This window comes from Haemorhous mexicanus, chromosome 17 (genome assembly GCF_027477595.1).
Source record: "Haemorhous mexicanus isolate bHaeMex1 chromosome 17, bHaeMex1.pri, whole genome shotgun sequence".
NCBI classification, from domain to species: domain Eukaryota; kingdom Metazoa; phylum Chordata; class Aves; order Passeriformes; family Fringillidae; genus Haemorhous; species Haemorhous mexicanus.
The window spans coordinates 142,986-156,358 of record NC_082357.1 but is presented as its reverse complement, the minus strand read 5'-3'; the positions used below and the strand labels follow the sequence as shown (position 1 = coordinate 156,358).

Here is a 13,373-nt window from a genome sequence, read left to right as displayed (position 1 = left end):
TGTTGAAGTCCCTCTGAAGGCCTGCACAACCCTCTGAAATATCAGCCACTCCTTTGTATCAGCAGTGAACTTGCTGAGGACACATCTGCTCCTTCATCCAATCATTGATGAACAAGTTATGCAGCACTGAGCCCAACAGAGAACCCTGGGGGACACCACTAGTGACAAGTCTCCTTACTCTGTACTACTGATCACAACCCTCTGGGATCTGCCACTCAGGCAGTTCTCAATCCATCCCACTGTCCACACATCCAACCCACTTTTCTTGAGTTTGCCTATGAGGGTATTGTGAGGGAAAAGCAAGACAGGCAAAGAAGAATTTTGCTTGCTTCCCCGAGTATGGATTGCCCTCCACTTGCTTCTCACTTCACAACTGGTACCTGCTTTTTGCTGGAGGATGGATAGAGGATCTCCTTTCTGTTGGATGCTCCTGTCTTAGGAAGGCCATGATCCCACCAGTCTAGTCCCTCTCTGATTTTCTAATACGTCTCAACCTTTCTAGTTTGTCTTGTAGCTCTGCTACCAGGCTGGACAGGTCATCCACCTGGTCTTATCTGATGCAGCTGTCCATCACAGATACAATCCACTGACAGGCTCAGGCATTAACTACAGCCTGAAGCCTGGGTGGCTACATGGGGTTTTAGCATGGTTTTTTTGGGACTTCAGTCTGAGACACCGCATCTTTTTTGGTGAGTTTAGGGGGCTCAGTTCCCTGCTGAGTGGGTACCATATATTTGAGTTCTCTCAACAACTGTAATGACCAGAAAACTGAGCAAACTGCCTGCACTGCAGCGCCCTTCCCGCTCCATGTCCGGTTCGCTTGCCCGGGTCGGCTTCAATCTCTCGCGCCGAACCGCTCCCCCCGCGCCTGAGGGGCTCCCGAGGGCTGCCGGCGGCTGCGGGCGCGGCTCGGGGCTCGCCGCTCGGCTATCCTCGAACTCGGAAACGCTGGGTAGGATACGAAGGCTACGAAGTCCTCCGTGAGGCTATTCCATTCGATGATCTTCCTTCTGTTTTCTGCGTTGCATCGCCACTTCAAGGTGAAACCCTCACATAAGACCGCGGCCAGGACCAAACCCCTCCCACTAACACAGCCCACACCCCTTCATCACCCCGTCGCTTTAAATGCCCTCCCGCTGCCCGCCCCGCCCTTCCTCCAGCCAATGGCTGTGCAGTTTCGTTTGACAGACGGGCAGAATAACCAATGGAAGGCATCCAGGATGAGCGCCGACGCGGGTCGTTTTAAGCTTCCCTCCCTCTACGAGGCTGGCCGAACAGCAGGATCTCGAGTGAGTGAACTGCGTTCGTTAGGCTGCTCGTCATGATGGGCAGCTAAATCGGCCAATAGCCGGGCAAGGCGGGGCAGCCGGCCTCCCCACGGCGCGGTTGGAGCGCGGCTGCGGAGCGGAGCTGCCGAGTGCCACCATGTTCCAGGGCGCTGAGGCCGAGCCGGCCAAGCCCAGCTCCAGGTGGGGCGGTGGGGGACGCTCGGCGGGGCGGGGGGAAGTAGTCGTACGGCGGCGGGGCTTTGTTCGGGCGCGGGAGGTGCGGGCTCCAGCTGAGGACCGTGAGGGAGAGAGGGTGGAGGGTCGGGGATATAGTATTCTAGTCGAGGAGATCGGGCTTCCCCGAGGGACCTCTTGGCCACCGCGGGCGGATGCGAAGCCCCATACCTCCCGTACCGCGGGATAGAAGCCTGCGCGCGGCTGGCGCCTCCGCCGTCCCTCCGTTTAGTTGTGCCGCGCCCCGGGGCTGGGCGGGGAGTGGCCGCACTGCGCTGCCGTCGGTGCTGCCTCGGGCTGAGGCCGCGCTTGGGGCGCGCGAGGAGAGTCCCCGGCCGGGCGGGGCACCCACAGTTGCCGCTCCCGGCCCGACCCCAGAACTCCTGCCGGGACTCCAGCGCGGAGAGAAGGACCCAGCGCTGGGGAACACCTTCTTCCGCTGTGTTTCTACTCACGGAGAGCGAGGGGCCCCAGCTACTCTCTCTGCACAAACGCCTACAGATGTCGGCATGTTTTCGCCCTACCAAGATGAAGTATATTGCTTTGTTTGGAGGAGGGCAGTTACCCTGAATACTGCAGGGCGTGAGTGCAGTAATTAATCCATCTGCGAGGCTGTCGCGTGGGGAAGGAGGAAGGGTTTCGAAATTGTCTAAGAATACTGTAAATTTTCCCGTATTCCCGTCGCTCCAAGCTGTAACATGGTTTTAGAAGACTTTTGAGGATGCTCTGTCCTTGGTGTAGTCTCTGAGAAGTGTCTGTTTTCATGGTAATTTTGAAACTATGTTTAACGCATAAATTGGGTTTCCAGGCAGACCATTGCAACGTATTAGTTAACAGCGAGCAGAGGTGGCCTTACAGCTTCCTCCCTGTCGCCGTGTTGGGGTGTTTTTGTGGTGTCTGAGAGCATGCTGGAGCCACTACAGCTCTGTACCAGAGACTGTGGCAGCGCCGCAGGAACTTCCTTTAGCGGGTGTGCAGCGTGGTCTCTGAGGCATTTACTATGTCGACTCATGGCCTGTGCCATGAAGGGTAAAAGTAGCTGGTTGAAAGACACGGCTTAAACGGCTTTTGTTCATTTCCTGAACAAAACTTTGTTTAGCGAGAATGCAGTTCTTGGTACATAGAAGTTGCTCTGTTTAAATCTGAGCCTAATTCCAAATCCCTGCAGCAACCACCACCAGCTGTGGGAGTGGGGAAGAAAAGTCTTCCCAGTGTGAAAATCACGCCTAGAAAATTATAAACAAGTGTTTGCATTTTGAGAACTTCATAGCACAGGGGTATTACTGTTAGAAATAAATTATACTAAGAAGATTTTAAGTGAAAACTTTCACTTAAATGTCCAGTGAAATGTATTTCTAGTGATCCTATAAATGTGTGCAGTGATAGAGCAAGCAACTAGTTTGCTGAATATAATTAACTGCCTAGTTTTATTTTTTTAAACTTTAACAATGACACTCTGTATTTTTAAGCAAGTTTTGCTTTTTCAAAATAAAACATGGTACTACATGTTTAAGAGCTTCTAAAAGCAGAACAGGACAGAGTTGTATCATTCTGCTATTGTCCGCTATAAAGACGCATTGTATTAACATACACTCGATTTGTCCTGTATATGAGCAGTTTCACAGCCATTGTAAAGAGCTGACAATGGTAAATTCAACCATCTTGGAAATGTAGTACTCATGTTCCTCAATTCCCATCGGGGCCACTGCTGAGTATCTTGGGCCTTTCAGAGCAAGAGCATGGTTTCATAACACAGCTTGCTGTTTGTATGTGAGTGAGCTCTTTAATGAGGCGTGAATCTCCATTGATCCCACATCAGGAGCACCCCAGGACCTCTATCTTGATTTAGAGCCTGCGGTTCCAAACCTCAACACTTGCTTTCTGCTAGCCTCTTATGCATAATGCAGCACTTATCTACTGTCTTAGAACAGTCTAAAAACTGGTAAAACTTCAGTGTTTAACTTTCAGGCAGGATTAAAAAAATATTATGTAGTGGGTGTCTTGAAGTAATAAATAAGCCTTCTATAGGTTGGCTGAAAGGCTTAATGAGGAAAGGGCATTCAAATTCAAGTGTTTTAGGATGTAGGGGATATTAAAAAAAAGACCAGAAAAATTAATTAAAATTCTTCAAATCTGCCAGAAGAGAACAAAGCAATTAGTGGGGGCTTTTAAACTTGCAGAATAGGGCTCTTGATTTAGCTGTTTTAGAGGAGTTCACAAACTTCTGGTCTGCTGGAGGGGAGGGAGAGAAAGGCAGATTTAGATTTTGTAGAAGACAAAGTGTTGTTTTTTCATGGTTTGAAAGAATAAAGCAATACCTTCCCAAAGGAATAAAGACCCAACATACCTGGCTACAAGAAACAAAAATGTCTCTGTATAAACTAGCATAATACTGATGTAAACTAAAATAACTATAAAGTATAAACTAAAGTTACTATACATATGTTAAATTATATGTTAAATTTCTGTGTACTCTGTTGTAGCAGCTCGTCTTGGCTAGCTGAGTTTAGTGTGCTGTTTTCCTTTGGTAGGATTTACAGTTGAAATCTGATTTTCTTGCTTGGTGTGGGGGACCTGCATGTCTCACTGCTCTAGAACTAACCACGTGGTAGTACAGGGAGACCGGCAGTGCTCTAGAGGCTACACAGAAAGAAAATAGCTTTGTAGTCTCCCACATATTTGGTTGGAGGAAGCAAGTGCAAAGCCCTCTCCTCTTGTTGGCATCAGCTGACAGACTTTGTTGCCGTACTTCAAGGTTATTTTTGGCAATTCTTGTCAATTACTTAGTTATCTGACTTTGTATTAGTTCAAATTTTATTAACCTGGTGTCACTGCCATTTGAAAGTTTATGTAATGCTTGGAAGGAAGGTTCCCAGCATTTCGAAATTCTTGAAATTGAGATGGCAAATCCACTTCGTGTATGTAGCGTCAGGACATTATTTTGCATGATTCTGGCAGAAAAGGTACTTGTGCTGATTTCTACTTTGTAAGTGCCACCAGTGGTGCCTCTGGTTAATTATTCAGCAGTAGGGTTTGCATAGTGTGGCTACTAAATGGAAAATAAGAGGACAGGGTAAGATTAATCAGTGGTGGATTTATTTTGATGAAGTTTCTTTACTGAATTATCAAGACTTTTAATCTTAAAATGGATTTTCTCTAGAATTTCTTTCTGCAATAGGTCTTAAAACCCATTGCAAGAAAGAGAAGTAATTTGATTCTTGTGACTGGCTATATTTCTTTAAAAAAATCTGAATGTAGTTATTTTATTATTCCCTCCTATGCTTGTAGGCATGTGTTAAGGAAACAGTGTGGTAAATTGAATGAATCTGGGCTGTAAGAGACTCCAGTTGTATAAACAGCTTTTTACTTCCTTTCAGTTTTTTTGCTGGTATACTTAGTGTAGTTGGAATGCAAGAAGGACTAAATGCAGTTCAAAAATAGCTGAAAAGAATGGGTAAAGTAAAAAATAAATTATGTGTGAGGAGACCCCTTCCTAAACTACTTATTTGTAGAGTTCCCTTTTCTTTCTCTCCCCACTTTAAGTACTTAAACTGCCTCATGGTTTCTGGACCATTGTGAATGTTTGAAATACATAATTTACCTATACAATATCTGCTTTAATTGTGGGTTTAAGTCTTCTAATATATGTGGAGAACACAGAGGCTAGTTGGATCTGTAGTCTCTTGGACACTAAATTGTAAATAAGCTTTGTGTGATCTAACCTGTGCTTTGGACAAGGAGTTGTCCTGTCTGCTTAAATTCTAGTTACTCCTTAAGCTAAAGGCATTTATTAAATCCACAATCGTACAAAGAATTAAAATATTGATATTGGCCAGCAAAGACAGTCCCTCTGAGGCTAGTGCTGAGTATATAAACTGTTCCCAAACCAAAAGAGGAACTTTTTTCTCCTTCCCAAAAGGCCTAAAACTATGTTCTGCATCTTGAGATCTGAAATGCACACAAAGCTCATTTTCTGACAGAGCAGCCAAATATCTCTACTTTTGTGAAATTAAATCTTAAACTGGAATAGATCTTGGTACTAAGAGATACCTCATTTTATACTTGGTGTAGCTCACTTCTGATGACATTCTGCTGTCACAGGGCTAGGGAGAGTAGGGGTTGTAATAATTCGCTTACATTTGAATTGTGTTCAATTAAAATGTAAGGGTGGGATCAAGATCTTGCAGTTTATAACTGTTCTCTTGGTCTAAAGCAAAGGTTGCTTTAGGTTATAGATCATGGGTTAAGATTAGAAGTAGTATAATTGAGCTGCTACCTTTGTTCAGCTGCTAAGACTGTGGGAATTGGTAGATGAAACTGTAAAAATTATTTTTGATAATTTGGGCCTCCTGGCCCAACCTGAGGCTGTTTCCTCTTGTCCTGTTCCTTACTCCCTGGGATCAGAGCCCAAACATCCCCTGGCTCCAGCCTCCCATCAGGGAATTGTGGAGAGCCAGAAGGTTCCCCGTGAGCCTCCTTTTCTCCAAGCTGAGCCCCTCCCCAGCTCCCTCAGCTGCTTCTCATCAGATGTGTGCTCCAGACCCATCCCTAGCTCCATTCTCTTTTCTGGATATGCTCCAGCCACTTAAGGTCTTTATTGTCATGAGGAGCCCAAAACTGCCCCCATGGTTTGAGGTGCCTCACCGTGCCCAGCAGAGGTTGCTGTCGTGGTCCTGGTACAAGCCAGGATGTCATTGGCCTTCTTGCCCACCTGGGCACACCCAGCTCATGTTCAGCCACTGTCCACCAGCACTCCCAGGCCCTTTTTTTTTTCTGAACTTCTTTCAGGCATATTTAGGTAATAATCTCTTTCCTTTGCTTTTTCTGTTAATTTTCCAATTAATTTTCCAATTAATTTCCACTGATTCTACTCCCAGATAGTCATTTGGTTCCTTTTTGGGAAGGGACCTGTAGTATGTTGAACAAGATCTAGGCATTAACCATGGAATTACTACTGAAGGACAAGCATGAAAGAAGTCAGATGATTTCTGCTGTAAGCTCCAATTTTTCTGCGGATCCATTTGATATCCTCTGGTGCAAAGCTTTAGTTTTAATGAATTTGCAGCTTGACTGCTAAAGAATTTACTTTTTGGTATTCTGTCTCTCCATTCTAAACTACAGCAGCTATTATGATAACTGATGGTTGAGACTAGCAAATTCTTTAGTAGTTATGAAATGTCTGCCTTTATTTAAAAGTCAGTGGGTATGAATTGTATCACAGATTCAAAGTTGGTATGTGCAGTTTAGCACAAAGTCTGATTCTGTAATGGTTATTTTTAAAATCCTACCCATCATGATCTCTGTTATTTTTGGAACACCTTAGATAGTGTAGCCATTTGTGTAGGTGGCAGTGTTGGGATCATTCCATGTAATCATAGATACCTTAATGATCAAGTTGACTGACCAGTAGGTTGGCATTATTTGTGCTGAACTTAAGAATATTAAAACAGCTCTTGAAAAGTAGATATTCATGGATATAGTAGAATTACCTAAAGTAAATTAAAATCAGGATAGTTACGTACAAGGAGAGAATGGGAAGGGGATATCAAATATGTTGAATGCTATAAATTTTAATTGAACTTTCATATCTTGTTTCTTATTCTGTGATATAGGGTATTGAAGCCCCCAGGGGGAGATTCTAGTAATCTCTTTGGGAGTATAGAAGAAGTGTCTTCTTCAAGCAGGCCACACCGGATGGCATCCAATATCTTTGGAGCATCAGAAAAACCTCAGAACATTCCAAAAAGAACAAACCCTCCAGGTAAAAGCTGCCCCCTCTTTCTGTGTGACTGGCCTCTGAATTGCAGCATAGAATGGTTTTGTGCTCCTAAACTGGAACACTGGGATCTGTCTTTTTATGTTGCATTCTTATATACTGAGTAGGTTTGAACAACAAATCTCTTCAAACTTCTGAATATATGAATATTTCAGTGATTTGCATGTTCGCAGACTTTTTAGCACATTATTCAAGTATAAATTCTTTTCAAATTGAGGTTCTAAGAAATGATGAAAGGAAACCACTTCTATTGTAGAGTTGTCAGCAGTTAGCTCAATTTGAGACCTGCAGGTGAATTGTAATGAAGGATTTCAACTAGGGAAATACGACTAAGTCCCTAGGCAGCAGGATTGTAGAAGTCCTTGAATTATATATTTTTTTATTTTTTTAATATAACGTGATAAAACTAATCTAGAAAAAAAGTCTTAACAACTGCCTTGCAGGAGGAAAAGAAAGTGGCATTTTTGAGGACTCTAGTTCTGCTCAGCCTCGTCCACGCTTGAATCCACCTGGTGGGAAGACAAGCGATATCTTTGGGTCTCCTGTCTCTCCTAGCATTGTGCGAGCACACCCTAACAAACCCAAGGTATTTGTACTTCCGTTGCTGTCAGATCAAGAAGCAAGCAGCTCCAGGGTCCTGTAGTGTTCTGTCATGTGCCTATGCTCTCCCTAAGAACAGAACTGAATGTGCATGGAGTGACTTTGAGTTAGACAGTTATTTCCAAAGTCTCTTTGATAGCTTGTTATTTTGGGTGTATCAGATCTCTGCAGTTATTTGTAAAAATATTAATTAGACTGTGGATGTGCATTCAAAAAAAAAAAAAAAAAGAAAAAAGCCTTTGGTCTTTCCTGTAAGTGAGGTACACCTGGAGCTCTTGACAGAGGGCCTCTAAAATTGAGTCTAGCAGTTAACCCACCACTGCTGTGCTTACCATTTTGATGATTTAATGTAGCCTCTTCATCCATGTTTCAATGAATTGTCTGAGATGTACATCTTGCCTTAACATAGAAGATTTGTTCCCCTGTTCTTGAGGTTCTGTAGAAGTGGAAGGGATGAGGGCTGCACACAGCTTGCTTTTATTTGATAAGTGATCTATAAACTTAAAAATGAAGCAAAATTTCCAGAGGGATTTTGTGACAGACTTGCTGTTTGAGAATAATAATACACTAAGATAGTTTTTGATTTCTTTGCAGGATCACATTGTCTTAAAAGAAGAGGAAGTACCAAAGAAGCTAGAAGGTCAGCAAGAGAACTTATTTTCTTTGTTCTCTTTGGGAAGATAAGCTATGAGGAAGTTTCTTGTCCTTCTGCTTAAGCATTAGCCTAGTCTCATGTTTTTAGGATAATATGACTGAAAAGTTTAGTCAGAAATCTAATTGCTTGTCTCAGGGAAATGGTTCTCTTCCTCTTAATGAGAAGAACACCGGTGTGAGTTGTGATACTCTGTGTCTGTGTGTTTACACTTTGCTTGATACCATGTTTGTGTATATACAAATATGTATGGAATCTGAATATGGCATAACGTTTTATCAGATTACCACTTCCTCTCTTGCTATCTCCTTCAAATGGCTAATTTTGCTTCCTGTAGTTGTAAATAATAAACAGCTGACTGACAAAATTTATTATTGCTCAGCTAACTGTTAAAGAATTATGGGATCCCTGCTTTCAAGCTCAGTATGAAAAGATTTATTGGTACCTTGTATCTCTCAATTGCCTGCAACTGCCAAAATAATTCTGAAGGTGTATTGCTCAGTCTTTATATCCTTAAAAAGGATATGAAAGACTAGAAAGATTGCTGAAAGAAGAGAGGAATTATGGTGAGAAGTGAAATTCTTTACTTAATACATGTTTCCTTCAGGAAAAATTAACAGGTAATGAGAAACCTTCATGTGCTGTGGATGGGAGATGTGGGGAAAAAATGCAGCCATCTGAAGATGAGGCACATTGTGCACTACAGAATAGTGAGTGATCTGATGATCTATTTATTATGTTTTCTTTAATATAGCTACAGAAAATATCAAACCACACCTGGAAGACGGAGGCGAGAAAAAAGCTCTGGGCAAAGAGGAGCGATGCAAGGAGCCAGAACCCAAGATGGACAGTCACGAACCCCGACTAGGGCCAAGGCCACGCTCACACAACAAAGTCCTCAATCCACCAGGGGGGAAATCCAGCATTGCGTTCTATTAGGGTCATCATGTCACTGTCACTAATGGAAAAACTCTTGTCTGTGGCGGTGAGGTCAGTTTATACACTATTGCTTGTGGATAGATTCTTAGGCAGATGGATGAGGGTTATGTTAGAGTACATAGGAAAGATGATTTGGGGAGGAAGGGCTGGGGAGGGAATTGGGTGCCTTGTGGAAGATGTGAGTACTGGCCTGCCTGGGTGGGTGGCAGTGCCAGACATTAGTGTAATTTTTTGTGAAAAATTAGTGCTACTTAGTGGTGAGTTCCTCAGACTGTTAGATAAGAGCATAACTAACTAGCTTGTGGCTCAGGACGCCCTTGTGGAATCAGGCTTCCATACAGTACAGTCAATATGTCCAACATTGTGAATAGGAAGGGGCCTGAAGGTCACACTTGAAGATTCTGGAGTACAGCAGGTAGGCTGGGCTTTCCCCTAGGTAATGGGATGCTGCTTCCAGTGTGAGCTGACTTGTAGTCATGTGACTGTAAATGTGTTCTGCTGGAACGAGTAGTGCTGACATGGTTAAGAGTGTCTTCAGTCATCACTTCTTCTTCTTTCTTGCTTGCAGCACATGATTGCTGATACAAGGACAAAATGTGTTGAAAGTTTCTTTTATACTCATAAACAGTCATATGTTTGTAAAGATTGTGGTCTTCCCCTGCCTAGGTATTCAGGTCTTTTGGATGCCTTTAGTAATTTGCTGATTACTGTGACTAGTTTTTGACATGTGGCAGTCCAACTTGCTGTTTCATGTAGGTGCTTCTAGTTGAGTGCTTGTATGTTTTCTGGTAAAAATTTGGATGCAAACAATAGCTTTATGGTACTCTTTGAACAGAGGCAACTTGAAAGTTTACCATGGAGAGTACACTGAGGTGTCAGCAAGGTCTCTCTGACCCAGCCTTTGTAGAAAGGGCTTAGCTTCAGCACAGGTTTTCACTTGGCTCCCTGTGGAAACCAGGACAGTTCTCCTGTCTCCTCCTCAGTGAATTTCCCATTGGTTTTGCCCGTGCTGAGTCTGTTAGTGAATTCTCCTGTCTTTCATCAGCCTTATCTTTGCCTTTGACTGTCTCAGATTTTTGTTGGGAAAGCTATGTGAGTTCTCCCCAGCTTAGAGTTGTAGTTGATTTTGCTGTAGATTACCTTAGTTGGAAGATCAAAGCCAGCACAAACAGAAGGTTTGTATTACTAAAATCTGTCATAAATCATGTTTGGAAGATGTGCATGTTTTGCCCAGATGTTTTTGGGGGAGGATTTGTTCTCTGAATGGATTTTATTATCATATCCAGAGCTTTGATATATGACTGTTAACTCTAGGTGCTTACTGTTAAATATATTGAATACTGACCTTTTAAATCTGACATATCAAAACAGGCGTTGTTCAGGTACACCAAAGAACAAGTGGCCTTATTGTGTATATCCACTGCTGTCTAGCCCACATTCTGTGGGAACTGCTGCCATTGCGATGGGATGCTGGGCCAGGTGCTAAGCCTTTCTGTGATTGTAATGCTTCCTAGGCTGCACAGCTCCCTTTTGTCACAGCTGTGGCTGACTGCTTTAAGACTTAGTTGCCTTTTCAAATAGTGAAACATATGGGGCAGTGCTAGGATAGAAAGAGCCATGGAAAGTAGGGATTCAAATGCCTTTGCAACTTTCAGATTGGTTTGGAGCTGCCTGTTAATTTTCCCCCCAGAAAAACAAGGTAGTAGTTCAAACTGCAACCCTGGAATGGACTTACATTACTTCCAAGTATGTGTTTCTTACCACCTCCTCCTGAGTCTGTGCTCTCCAGCCTCTGGCTGAGTCTCAGACGCATTAGCCATTTCAGTTCCTTGTTCCAGTACTTGACAGGAACCTGTTATATAGAAAAGTCAACCAGAAGCTGCTTCCTACTTTGCAGGCTCTGGTGTAGCTGATGCTATCTGCAATGCCAAGCATTTGGCATCTTTTATTTAGTACCTAATGTGCATTGGCTTCAGTGCCTGTCCTTTAAAGAGCAAATTGTAACTAGGCCTTAAATTAGTTAAACTATGTTAAATTTCTTGCATTTCTTTCTTTGAAATGGAAACAATGTTTTCAGCTCTTCAAGTAAGATTGATCTGAGCATTTCTGTGGGACAGAATGGGATTGGAAATCAAGTGACAGAACATGCAGTTACCAATAAACAAGTGTTTTGTTACTTCATTGTGTGCTATAGATGCCTGCTTTTATAAATTAGTCAGTACTGTATTTCACCATAGATAGACTGGTGAATTTTATGGTCTGAAGTGGGAAACATGCACATATGTTTTCAGGCCTTCTGTACATGGGACGGTGCTCAGGAGCTGTGACATCCTGCCCAAGGCTGCCCATGAGACAGACACCTCTTATCCCTGGGGAGGGGTAGTACAGTAGCAAGAGCTCAGCTTAATGCCTTTTTGTGGGCAACATTCCTTGATGTTCTGTACCACACTGGGATTCTGTTATGTTCTTCAGCAGTATTGTAAATATAATTAAATATTCAAATATTTTAAATAGTTAAGGCTATTTGTAGAAAAACATAGTAATTCCCCTTGAGCGAGGGGTATTCTTTATTTGGAGAAGTCATACCCTCACTTGTGTGTTTCTAGAGAGTGCAAAAAACACCCTTCATGTGCCAGACTGCCTTGGCTGACAGAGGAGGGAACTCCAGCTACTGACATTACAATTCTGGGTGAGCTGGACGCAGTGGCCTCTCAGCCAGGATTTTGTGTCTGTGGCATTGATCCCTGAACTTCCAGGCTGTGATGCTCTCACAGCTTCTCAGCCAGCCCTCTGGCTGTGACTTCTGTGTTTGGCCATTTACAGTTCAGAACTCTCCTCTGAAGCATGTACAATTTGGGTGGGTATTGGTATTTTTACCAGTATTGCTGGATGGAGTGTGCCTTAGCTTGTCTGGGCCTTGCTGCTGAACTAAATAGCAGCAACTGTGGTGTTTCACCCCAGAGACACTTTTGGCTGGCTGCGTTTTACAGCTGGGCACGTGGAGACAAGTCCAGGCATGCAGGAGCTCCAGTGGCTGCAGGATGGAGCTTCCTCCGTAAGAGGGGCCGCTCCTCAGGTTTACCTCTGATGGAGAAGCTTTAAGGCAATGGTGAAGGAAAGGAGCTGGTTCTGATGGAGGGTTTCAATCCAGAGCTTTTATTCTGGCCCACAGGCCTCTGAATCCAGCAACAGCTCTAACAGAACTCCCCAAACCGCGCGGGGGGGAAGGGGTAGGAAGCCACCAACCAGGTACAGTAGGAGAGGAGGTCTTAAGGGAGAAAGGATGCCTGGATGGCCCAGTTCCCCCCCAGGAGTAGAGGGTATTCTTTGAATCTGCCAATCACTTGATGCCCTTCTGGAATTCCAGGATTGACAGACAGTGCTCAGCAGGAGTCAGGGAGGGAAAAGGAGAGGTGATTGACACACCTGGGAGGGAATCTTCAGGAGAGGGACCCAGGTTTCTGAGGTTAACCCTGAAATCACACAACAGGTGGGATCTGCACAGTGTAGGAATGTGCAATGTCCTTGATAAATAGCACATTAGCAATCAAGTACTGTTTTTCCTTTGAGCTGCGGCCAACAGTAGACTGCAGTATAGCTCCAGTTTGCAACTGTGTGTGTTACCTTGTGGCTTTCCCCAAAGCTGCTGGTTGGGAGCTAAACACTTGGGACAGAATATTATTGGAGTAGCTGCTTCAGTCTGGGAAGGAGAAGTATGGTGTCCATAGTGGGCTTAGCCTAGGAAGTGGTTACAGGAAAACTTGTGTGCTTTCATGAGTCATGTGTGGTTCTAGGCCTATGTGTTGCTTAGTCCCTAAATATGTCACTGCGTGTGTCCTGGACAAGACTTCAGAGCTCTAGTGAACTGCCCAGCTGCGGTGTGTCATCACTCCTGATCCCCATA

General features: G+C 43.9%; 1 protein-coding gene across 1 annotated transcript; it reads left to right on the top strand.

Annotated features, from left to right (window-relative positions):
• Nucleotides 1–1,290: 1,290 nt before the first annotated feature.
• Nucleotides 1,291–11,650, top strand: JPT2 (Jupiter microtubule associated homolog 2). Its single transcript, XM_059861630.1, has 5 exons — nucleotides 1,291–1,469; nucleotides 7,115–7,263; nucleotides 7,722–7,864; nucleotides 8,473–8,518; nucleotides 9,285–11,650. Exons 1-5 carry the CDS (start codon nucleotides 1,426–1,428, stop codon nucleotides 9,467–9,469), a joined length of 567 nt encoding a protein of 188 aa, XP_059717613.1. The 5' UTR covers nucleotides 1,291–1,425; the 3' UTR covers nucleotides 9,470–11,650.
• Nucleotides 11,651–13,373: the final 1,723 nt, after the last annotated feature.

Bases quoted from the DNA above. Each gene is read 5' to 3' on its own strand.
- JPT2 (XM_059861630.1), top strand. From the start codon at position 1,426: ATGTTCCAGGGCGCTGAGGCCGAGCCGGCCAAGCCCAGCTCCAG. The intron at 7,865-8,472 runs GTATTTGTACTT...ATTTCTTTGCAG, and splicing joins CACACCCTAACAAACCCAAG to GATCACATTGTCTTAAAAGA. The intron at 8,519-9,284 runs GTCAGCAAGAGA...TCTTTAATATAG, and splicing joins AGTACCAAAGAAGCTAGAAG to CTACAGAAAATATCAAACCA.